Below are 12,049 nucleotides of genomic sequence, written 5' to 3'. Positions count from 1 at the left end.
AAACTCATATTCTTTACCTTCCATTTCCAATCGGAGTGTTGTCGTAATTGATCCTTATCGTTCCCTGTACATCTCATTTCTATCGGAGTGCTTGCATGTACTTCTTGTCCATTGCAACCCTTTTTCTTATGTCTTTCAACCTACAAGGTTCTAGTAATGTTCCTTGTTTCTCTTTTCTACAGGAGTGCTCTCAAATTCGTTCTACTCTGTTGTGTTCTTTCTTTCTTTCAAGTTTTCAACCTCTCAATGTTCATCGGTTTCACTCTTTTGTCAAAGAAGCAACTTAGTTTTACCTCTTGTCTTCCTCTTCCGTTTCCCTCTGGTGCCATCCTAGATCTCGGGACGATATCCTCTCATAGTGGTGGAGTGTTGTAATGCCCTGAGACCAACGCGCCAGGTGTCTTCCAGTTATTCGTTGTTTTTGCCTTGTCTTTTGCTTGCGTGTCGCATCTTGCCATGTCATCATGTGCATTGCATCATCATGTTTTCAAAACTTGCATCCGTCCAGGTCTCCTCGTTCCTTTTGTTGTCCGTTCTGAGCCTAGACACACTTGCACGCGCCCGCGGCACGTCCGAAATATTATTTTATAAGGGGCCGAAAAATGTTGTCGGATTGGGTTGAAAGTTGGCGTGCGGTGTTGTTATGTTGTCAGTAGACCGCCTGCCAAGTTTCATCGCATTTAGAGTCTGTTTGATAGCCCAACCGTTAAACTATAGCAGCAATATAGCCGGTCAAACGTCGGACGTTTTCGGTCTCCGAAAACCTTGTCGGGCTCCATTTCCGCCTCTCTTCTCAGCCTGAGACCTCTCCTACACAGCCTAGGCCCAACCTACCCCTCTTTGCACAGTGCATTGACCCCTCGCGCGTGTCCGAAACTTACCCGAACCTGACCCGGGCAGTCGTCACCGTTGGATCTGGATCATCCCCTAACACCCCCAAAATATCATCGTTTTATTTATTGGACTCCTTAGCATATTTATTCTCGTCCGTTGAATTTCGATCCGATGATCCAAACTCCCGCTCTTTACTTATATATATAAACTCCCTAGTCTAAATCTGGACAAAACCCTAGCTTCTAGGGGCTTGTCCCATTCCCGGCCGCCACCTTCCAAATCATCATCGGGATCCCTCCTGATCCACCCACCTCCTCTCCTCGTAATTACCCATCGGGCCAATCCCGCAGCCCCCTTTCGATCCCCTCCTCCCGAGCCTCGGCGGACTGCGCTCCCGCCGGCGACCAGCAGGGCGTCGAGCCCATCCGGATGCCGCTGATGCTACCGTTCCCTGCCGTGGCGCGCGAGCACCTCAAATTTGTCACCGCATCGCTCCCGCGAGCCTGCTCACTGGCGACCTCAACCTCCAGGCCACCCCGATGCCCCGCTGCCTCGCTCCACCACCGGCCGCCTCGTCCCTCCAGGTCGCAGCGCGCCCTTCCCCTTCCTCTGGTTTCCTTCTCCCTCTCTCTCTCTATCTCTCGCTCTCTCAAATTCTCTCACTCTCTCTCGCCAGGAACATGAGCAACAGGAGGTCACCCCTGCTACCATGGCCATCGTTCTGTTGCCCTCTATAGGTCGACACCGCCGCCATGGAACCGCAGCTCCGCCGTCTGCCTGCTCCTCGCCGGAGTGCCTTGCAGCGCCTCGCCTCCCAGCCATGCTTCCCGTCCTGGATGCCGAACAAGCTCGCCGGCGTCCTCGCGCCGTCCGCCACCAGCAGAACCAGGGCCCCTGCCTCGCGCCCTCCTCTTCGTCGCCTGGAGTCGTCGGGAGCCCGCGCCAAGTCCCGCCGCCGCGCCCTTGTTCCTGTCGTGGCCCGTGCCATCCCCGTAGAGCAAGCGCCAGCAACGCCACAGCCGTCCTCGTCCAGGCGCTCGAGTCCACGAGTGAGGACCTCGCCGCGTCCCTGCCCAAGGACCACCCGGTCCGCCTCCTCCAGCCACCTCCCCGACATGTCGCCCGTCAGATTCACCGTCGTCGCACCCTGCATCGCCGTTGTCTGCCGCGACCTCCTCTGCTTCGTCCACGCCCCTATTTTGCCCGAGGAGAACGAGCAGCGCAGCCCGTGCTCGATCCGCTGGCACGCGTTGACCGCACCCACGCTCAAGGCCACTTCGGCGCTAAGGCCCAACTGTGGCCTCCTCTCTGGCCCAGCTCCAGTTTCGGTCTGCTAGGCCCGATGTGAGCGCTGCCCAAACCCCACCCTCTGCACAGTTCGGCCTCTGTTCTAGATTCAGCCCGCATAATGTTTTTTTCCACAGGACGAATTTCTCTTTTTCCAGAAAACTACATATTTACAGTTTACCCCTCCATATTCACGCATATAATAATTCCACAACCGTGCATCGGTTTAAAATGAATTATATATGAAATGTGACTAGAATTTCATCTAGTTTAATAATATCCAACTTTAAATCATGTTTAAAAAGTTTAAAATGATGTTTTCTTATATTTTGCCTATTGCCATGTTAAAATGATTTAATTCATAACTAAATAACCGTAGCTCCAAACCTAATAAACTTTATATGTAAATGGGGTAGGAAAATGCCTAGTTTAACATGGTGGCATTACTTTTCATGTTTAACAACTCTAAAATTTGGTTTAGGGCAGAACAGTACCTAATCCAAAAATATGCATTTGAGGATTTTCCGGACTTGTTGTTTGTTATTTCCGGCCTCATTTAAACTTGCCTAGATAGGTGGTTTTCATATGCTTCACCTCTTGCCATGTTAATCAACATTTAATATTTTGGGTACCTAAACGAGATCGAACTAAATAACTTGTTGTGGTGTTTTGTCAATAGGCAACTCGTTGCATATTGAGCTCCACTTAATTTGTAGGATTGCTTGTGCACTTTGCCATGCCATGCCTTGTTAAACCGGACATGCATCATACTTGTTTGTGCATCATACCATGTTTATGTGATGGTTGTTTACCATGTTGTTTGCTTCTTTCCGGTGTTGCTTCTTCGTGTTAGTTCCGATAACGTCGCGTTTCTGAGGATTCGTTCGACTACGTCCGTTTGTTTTCTTCGTGGACTCGTTCTTCTACCTTGCGGGATCTCGGGCAAGATGACCATACTCTCGAAATCACTTCTATCTTTGCTTGCTAGTTGCTCGCTCTATTGCTATGCCGCGATACCTACCACTTGCTATATCATGCCTCCCATATTGCCATGTCAAGCCTCTAACCCACCTTTCCTAGCAAACCGTTGTTTGGCTATGTTACCGCTTTGCTCAGCCCCTCTTATAGCATTGCTAGTTGCAGGTGAAGTTGAAGTTTGTTCCATGTTGGAGCATGGATATTGTTGGGATATCATTATTATTCTTATTTACTTTAATGCACCTATATACTTGGTAAAGGGTGGAAGGCTCGGCCTTATGCCTGGTGTTTTGTTCCACTCTTGCCACCCTAGTTTCCGTCATACAGGTGTTATGTTCCTTGATTTTGCGTTCATTACACGGTTGGGTGTTATGGGAACTCCTTGACAGTTCACTTTGAATAAAACTCCTCCAGCAAGGCCCAACCTTGGTTTTACCATTTGCCACCTAAGCATTTTTCCCTTGGGTTCTACAGACTCAAGGGTCATCTTTATTTTAAACCCCTGGGCCAGTGCTCCTCTGAGTGTTGGTCTAACCTATCAGCAGTCGGTGGCCACCAGGGGCAACTCTGGGCTGGCCTACCGGAATCTTGGACAATTCGGTGTGCCCTGAGAACGAGATATGTGCATCTCTTATCGGGATTTGTCAGCACATTTGGGTGGCTTTGCTGGTCTTGTTTTACCATTGTCGAAATGTCTTGTAACCGGGATTCCGAGTCTGATCGGGTCTTCCTAGGAGAAGGAATATCCTTCGTTGACTGTGAGAGCTTGTGATGGGCTAAGTTGGGACACCCATTCAGGGTTTTGAACTTTCAAAAGCTGTGCCCGCGGTTATGGGCAGATGGGAATTTGTTAATATTCGGTTGTAGAAAACCTGACTCTTAACTTAATTTAAAATGGATCAACTGCGTGTGTAGCCGTGATGCTCTCTTCTCGGCGCGGTCCGGGAAGTGAACACGGCTTTGGAGTTATGTTTGAACATAAGTAGTTTCAGGATCACTCCTTGATCACTTCTAGTTCACGACCGTTGCTTTGCTTCTCTTCTCGCTCTTATTTGCGTAAGTTAGCCACCATATATGCTAGTGCTTGCTGCAGCTCCACCTCACTACCTTTTACTCCCCTTAAAGCTTAAATAGTCTTGATCGCGAGGGTGTGAGATTGCTGAGTCCTCGTGGCTCACAGATACTTCCAAACAGTTGCAGGTGCCAATGATACCAGTGCAGGTGACACAACCGAGCTCAAGTGGGAGCCCGATGAAGATCATGTTCGTGGTGTTGTTTCGTTTCCAGTTGATCAGTAGTGGAGCCCAGTCGGGACGATCGGGGATCTAGCATTTGGGGTTGTATTTATTTATGTTGGTTCCGTAGTCGGACCTTGATTGTATTCTGGATGATGTATGCTATATTTATATTGTGTGAAGTGGAGATTGTAAGCCAACTCTTTATCCCTTTCTTATTCAGTACATGGGATGTTTAAAGATTACCCCTCTTGCGACATGCCTACCATGCGGTTATGCCTCTAAGTCGTGCCCCGTCACGTGGGAGATATAGCCGCATCGTGGGTGTTACACCTTCACCAGCAAAAGAGATATAATCACATGGGTATGGGCACTCCCCTTGGCAACTGCCAACCTTCGGGGAGTGCCCCGATATCGTATCACCATCACTTTTACCTTTACCGTTTTTCTTAGTTTGATCCTTTTGATAATATCTTGATCTAGTAAAATAAAGTTTTAGTGTGATCTAGTTGTGAGTTTTGCTTTATGATCCTTCTATGTTATCGAGTCCATGAGCTATATATAATGAAGATTAGTGTCGAGTCAAGGGCTTGATTACCTTGCTATGATCTTGAGGGAATAAAATAAAAGAGAAGAAATAAAAAGAAATAAAGAGATCATATGGATCTTATGGAGAGTAATGAGCTCACATACAAAGAGTATGATGAATAAAAGTTGTTGAGAGTTGACAAACATAGTTTTAGTCATCATTGCAATTAATAGGAAGTAATAAAGAAAGAGAGGTCTTCACATATAAATATACTATCTTGGACATCTTTTATGATTGTGAGCACTCATTAAAGTATGATATGCTAAAGAGTTGACGTTGGACAAGGAAGACAACGTAATGGGTTATGTTTTCTTACATCTGAGATAAATTATATTGTCATGGATCATCCAACATGTTGAGCTTGCCTTTCCCTCTCATGCTAGCCAAGTTCTTTGCACCAAGTAGAAATACTACTTGTGCTTACAAATATCCTTAAAACACATCTTTTCCATGAGAGTCCACCATACCTACCTATGGATTGAGTAAGATCCTTCAAGTAAGTTGTCATCGGTGCATGCAATAAAAATTGCCTTCCAAATATGTATGATTTATTAATGTGGAGAAAATAAGCTTTATACGATCTTGTGATATGGAAGAAATAAAAGCGACAAACTGCATAATAAAGGTCCTTATAACAAGTGGCAATATAAAGTGATGTTCTTTTACATTAAGATTTTGTGCATCCAACCATAAAAGCGCATGACAACCTCTGCTTCCCTCTGCGAAGGGCCTATATTTTACTTTTATCTTCTACCTTATATAAGAGTCATGGTGATCTTCACCTTTCCTTTTTAAATTTTATCCTTTGGCAAGCACAATGTGTTGGAAAGATCCTGATATATATGGCTAATTAGATGTGGGTTTACATGAACTATTATTGTTGACGTTACCCTTGAGGTAAAGAGTTGGGAGGCAAAACTATAAGCCCCTATCTTTCTCTGTGTCCGATTAAAACTTCATACCCATAAGTATTGCGTGAGTGTTAGCAATTGTGAAAGGCTAAATGATGGTTGAGTATGTGGACTTGCTGAAAAGCTCTTATATTGACTCTTTCCTATGTTATGATAAATTGCAATTGCCTCAATGACTGAGATTAGAATTTGATAGTTTTTAATGAAGTTTATGATTCATACTTGAAATTGTGATTGAATTGTTACTTTAGCATAAGAGATCATATTTAGAAGGCATGAGGACAAGCGAACATGTGAACAACTCCAAAGAATGATTCTTTGAATATGTTGTTGTTCTAAGAATGATCATGATGCCCACATGTCCGTATTTTATTTTTATCGACACCTCTATCTCTAAACATGTGACATATTTTTCGATTTCGGCTTTCGCTTGAGGATAAGCGAGGTCTAAGCTTGGGGGGAGTTGATACGTCCATTTTGCATCATGCTTTTATATCGATATTTATTGCATTATGGGCTGTTATTACACATTATGTCACAATACTTATGCCTATTCTCTCTTATTTTACAAGGTTTACATGAAGAGGGGGAATGCCGGCAGCTAGAATTCTGGGCTGGAAAAGGAGCAAATATTAGAGACCTATTCTGCACATCTCAAAAAGTCCTGAAACTCCACGGGAGCACTTTTAAGAATATATAAAAAATATTGGGCGCAAGAAGTACCAGAGGGGGGCCACCCACCAGCCACGAGGGTAGGGGGCGCGCCCTACCCCCTAGGCGCGCCCCCTGCCTCGTGGGCCCCCTGGTGGCCCTCCGATGCCCATCTTCTTCTATATGAGGTCTTTCGTCCGAGAAAAAATAAGAAGAAAGCTTTGGAGAAGAAACTCCGCCGCCACAAGGTGGAACCTTTGCGGAACCAATCTAGGGCTCCGGCAGAGCTGTTCTGCCGGGGAAACTTCCCCCCGGGAGGGGGAATTCATCACCATCGTCATCACCAACGATCCTCTCATAAGGAGGGGGTCAATCTCCATCCACATCTTCACCAGCACCATCTCATCTCAAACCCTATTTCATCTCTTGTATCCAATCTTTGTATCCAAACCTCATATTGGTACCTGTGGGTTGCTAGTAGTGTTGATTACTCCTTGTAGTTGATGCTAGTTGGTTTACTTGGTGGAAGATCATATGTTCAGATCCATCATGCATATTAATACCCCTCTGATTATGAACCTGAATATGCTTTGTGAGTAGTTACATTTGTTTCTGAGGACATGGGAGAAGTCTTGCTATAAGTAGTCATGTGAATTTGGTATTCGTTCGATATTTTGATGAGATGTATGTTGTCATCCCTCTAGTGGTGTCATGTGAACGTCGACTACATGACACTTCACCACTGTTTGGGCCTAGAGGGAGGCATTGGGAAGTAATAAGTAGATGATGGGTTGCTAGAGTGACAGAAGCTTAAACCCTAGTTTATGCGTTGCTTCATAAGGGGCTGATTTGGATCCATAGGTTTCATGCTATGGTTAGGTTTACCTTAATACTTCTGTTGTAGTTGCGGATGCTTGCAATGGGGGTTAATCAGAAGTGGGATGCTTGTCCAAGTAAGGGCGGTACCAAGCACCGGTCGACCCACATATCAAATTATCAAAGTACCGAACGCGAATCATATGAATGTGATTAAAACTAGCTTGACGATAATTCCCATGTGTCCTCGGGAGCGCTTTCCTTCATATAAGAGTTTGTCCAGGCTTGTCCTTTGCTACCAAAAGGATTGGGCCATCTTGTTGCACCTTATTTACTTTTAGTACTTGCTACTCGTTACAAATTACCTTATCACAAAACTATCTGTTATCGATAATTTCAGTGCTTGCAGAGAATACCTTACTGAAAACTGCTTATCATTTCCTTATGCTCCTCGTTGGGTTTGACACTCTTACTTACTGAAAAACTACGATAGATCCCCTACACTTGTGGGTCATCAAAGCGGCTCAGACTGACATTACGCGTATGCTTACGCGAGACTGGTTCTACCGACGTGCTTCGCACACAGGTGGCTAGTGGGTGTCAGTTTCTCCAACTTTAGTTGAATCGGATTCAATGAACAGGGTTCTTTCTGAAGATCAAAAAGCAATCACTATACCGTGTTGTGGTTTTTGATGCATAGGTAAGAACGGTTCTTGCTCAGTCAGTAGAAGCCACATAAAACTTGCAACAACAAAGTAGAGGACGTCTAACTTGTTTTTGCAGGGCATGTTGTGATGTGATATGGTCAAGACATGATGAGATATAAGTTGTTGTATAAGATGATCATGCTTTGTTGAAGTTATCGGCAACTGGCAGAAGCCTTATGGTTGTCTCTTTATTGCATAAGATGCAAGTGCCAAATAATTGCTTTACTTTATCGCTATGCTATAGCAATAGTTGCAAGAGCAATAGTTGGCGAGACGACCATGTGACGACACATTGATACGGATCAAGATGATGGATATCATGGTGTCATGCCGGTAACAATAGAGATCATGACGGTACTTTGGAGATGGAGATAAAAGGCGCCAGATGATCATGGCCATATCATGTCACATATTTTGATTGCATGTGATGTTTATCCTTTATGCATCTTATTTTGCTTAGTTCGGCGGTAGCATTATAAGATAATATCTCACTAAAGGTATAAGTGTTCTCCCTGAGTATGCACCGTTGTGACAGTTCGTCGTGCCGAGACACCACGTGATGATTGGGTGTGGTAAGCTCTACGTTCACATACAACGGGTGCAAGCCAGTTTTGCACACGTGGAATACTCGGGTTAAACTTGACGAGCCTAGCATATGCAGATATGGCCTCAGAATACTAGAGACCGAAAGGTCGAGCATGAATCATATAGCAGATATGATCAGCATAGTGATGTTCACATTGAAAAGTACTCCATCTCACATGATGATCGGACATGGTTTAGTAATATGATTAATTGAACTTTAATTTATCATGAACTTAGTCCTGATAGTATTTACATATCTATGTTGTAGATCAATAGCTTGCGATGTAGCTCCCCGTTTTATATTTTGATATGTTCCTAGAGAAAAACTATGTTGAAAGATGATAGTAGCAATGATGCGGACTATGTCCGTGATCTGAGGATTATCCTCATTGCTGCACAGAAGAATTGTGTCCTTGATGCACTGGTAGGTGACAGACCTATTGCAGGAGCAGATACAAACGTTATGAACGTTTGGTAAAGCTCAGTATGATGACTACTTGATAGTTTAGTGCACCATGCTTTATGGCTTAGAACTGAGACTTCAAAAACGTTTTGAACTCCACAGAGCATATAAGATGTTCTAAGAGTTGAAATAGGTATTTCATACTCATGCCCGTGTCGAGAGGTAGAAGACCTCTGACAGTACTTTGCCTACAAGATGGAGGAGGATAGCTCAACTAGTGAGCATGTCCTCATATTGTCTGGGTACTACAATTACTTGAATCAAGTGGGAGTTAATCTTCCAGATAAGATAGTAATTGACAAAGTTCTCTAGTCACTATCACCAAGTTACTAGAACTTAGTGATGAACTATAATATGCAAGGGATAACGAAAGTAATTCCCAAGCTCTTCGTGATGCTGAAATCGGCGAAGGTAGAAATCAAGAAATAGCATCAAGTGTTGATGGCTAACAAGACCACTAGTTTCAAGAAAAGGGGCAAAGGGAAAGAAAGAGGAACTTCAAAAGGAATAGCAAGCAAGTTGCTGCTCCCATGAAGAAGCTCAAAGCTAGACCGAAGCCTGGAACTGAGTGCTTCTACTGCAAAGGAAATGGTCACTGGAAGTGGAACTGCCCTAGATTATTGGCGGATAAGAAGGATGGCATAGTGAACAAAGGTATATTGGATATACATGTTATTGATGTGTACTTTACTAGTGTTTATAGCAACCCCTTGGTATTTGATACTGGTTCAGTTGCTAAGAGTAGTAACTCGAAACGGGAGTTGCAAAATAAACAAAGACTAGTTAAGGGCAAGGTGATGATGTGTGTTGGAAGTGATTCCAAGGTTGATAAGATCACCATCGCACACCCCCTTTACCTTTGGGATTAGTGTTGAACCTAAAATAAATGTTATTTGGTGTTTGCGTTGAGCATAATATGATTGGATCATATTTATTGCAATACAATTATTCATTTAAGTCAAAGAATAATTGTTATTTTGTTTACATGAATAAAACCATCTATGGTCATACACCCAGGTGAATGGTTTATTGAATCTCGATCGTAGTGATACACATATTCATAATATTGAAGCCAAAATATGCAAGTTAATAATGATAGTTTAAACTATTTGTGGCACTATCGTTTAGGTCATATTGGTGTAAAGCGCATGAAGAAACTCCATGTTGATGGGCTTTTGGAATCACTTGATGCTTGCGAATCATGCCTCATGGGCAAGATGACTAAGACTTCCGTCTCCGGAACAATGGAGCGAGCAACTGACTTATTGGAAATAATACATACTGATGTATACGGTACGATGAGTGTTGAGGCTCGCGGCGGGTATCATTATTTTCTGACCTTCACATATGGTTTGAGCAGATATGGGTATATCTACTTGATGAAACGTAAGTCTAAAACATTTGAAAAAGTTCAAAGAATTTCAGAGTGAAGTGGAAATTCATCATAAACAGAAAATAAAGTTTCTAAGATCTGATCATGGAGATGAATATTTGGGTTACGAGTTTGGTCTTCAACTAAAACAATGTGGAATAGTTTCACAAATTCATGCCACATGGAACACCACAGCATAATGGTGTGTCCGAACGTCATAACCGTACTTTATTGGATATAGTGCAATCTATGATGTCTCTTACCGATTTACCACTATTGTTTTGGGGTTATGCATTAGAGATAGCTACATTCACGTTAAATAGGGCAACGTCTAATCCGTTGAGACGACACCGTATGAACTATGGTTTGGCTAGAAACCTAAGCTGTCGTTTCTTAATGTTTGGGGTTGTGATTCTTATGTGAAAAAGTTTCAGCCTGATAAGCTCAAACCCAAATTGGAAAAGTGTGTCTTCATAGGATACCCAAAAGAAACTGTTGGGTACACCTTCTATCACAGATCTGAAAGGAAAGATCTTTGTTGCTAAGAGTGGATCCTTTCTAGAGAAGAAGTTTCTCTCGAAAGAAGTGAGTGGGAGGAATGTAGAACTTGATGAGGTAATTGTACCTTCTCCCGAATTGGAAAGTAGTTCATCACAGAAATCAGTTCTAGTGATTTCTACGCCAATTGGTGAGGAAGCTAATGATGATGATCATGAAACTTCATATCAAGTTACTACCGAACCTCATAGGACAACCAGAGTATGGTCCGCACCAGAGTGGTACGGTAATTCTTTCTAGAAGTCATGTTACTAGACCATGACAAACCTACGAACTATGAGGAAGCGATGATGAGCCTCAATCATAGGTTCTATAAAGTATGCTATGTTGTGTACTGTTGTATTTCGGGTTCCGGCAGACCCTTGAGGTTCGAACACTGGGGTGAGCGCGGAGATTTCGCCTTCTACCTACCTGCACCCCTCCGCCTCGCTAAGATCTAAGCTATGGAAAGAACAGCACAAGAGACACAGGGTTTATACTGGTTCGGGCCACCGTTGTGGTGTAATACCCTACTCCAGTGTGTGGTGTGGTGGATTGCCTCTTGGGCTGATGATGATGAGCAATACAAGGAAGAACAACCTTGCGAGGGTCTGTTCTTGGCTGGGGGGATGAACTGCTAGGAGGAGTTCAGTCGCCCTTCTCTCTCTCTCTCTCTATGTGTGTGTGTGATGCTACTCGATCTGATCCTAGCTAGTTTCTCTCTTGGCTTCTAGATTCTCCCTTCTTGATTGCCCCCCTACCCTGGGGGTGGCTAGTCCTATTTATAGGCAAAGGCCCTGGGCCTCTTCCCAAATATTGAGCGGGAAGGGCGCCAACAATTGGCCATTTTGAAGGGGAAAATCTGGTACACTTATCCTGACTAAAGTTGGTCCTCGCCTGCCAAAGGCTCTGGTGGTGACGCTGGCTTGGGCTCCACAATGACTTCCTCCCTGCCGTTGGACTGGTCTTGGTCTCGTTGCACCGAAACGGGTGCCTTTGCTTGATGCTCTCGCCTGCGCTTGCTCCCTTTGCACCAAAGAGGAAAGGAGGACACTGCCCGGCTGGCGCCCGCCTGGCGCCTTTG

General features: G+C 44.2%; 1 protein-coding gene across 1 annotated transcript; it reads left to right on the top strand.

Moving 5' to 3' along the window:
- The first annotated feature begins 1,114 nt into the window (after positions 1-1,114).
- On the top strand, positions 1,115-2,301 carry LOC119307266. The gene is made up of 2 exons (XM_037583374.1): positions 1,115-1,418; positions 1,511-2,301. The coding sequence occupies exon 2, from the start codon at positions 1,587-1,589 to the stop codon at positions 2,169-2,171; it is 585 nt and encodes a 194-aa protein (XP_037439271.1). The 5' UTR covers positions 1,115-1,418; positions 1,511-1,586; the 3' UTR covers positions 2,172-2,301.
- Positions 2,302-12,049: the final 9,748 nt, after the last annotated feature.

Source organism: Triticum dicoccoides, chromosome 1A (assembly GCF_002162155.2).
Source record: "Triticum dicoccoides isolate Atlit2015 ecotype Zavitan chromosome 1A, WEW_v2.0, whole genome shotgun sequence".
Classification (NCBI taxonomy): domain Eukaryota; kingdom Viridiplantae; phylum Streptophyta; class Magnoliopsida; order Poales; family Poaceae; genus Triticum; species Triticum dicoccoides.
Note: the sequence above shows the minus strand (reverse complement) of the source record. Positions and strands in the feature narration are given on the sequence as shown.

Coding starts and splice junctions, on each gene's coding strand:
- LOC119307266 (XM_037583374.1), top strand. CDS start 1,587: ATGGAACCGCAGCTCCGCCGTCTGCCTGCTCCTCGCCGGAGTGCCTTG.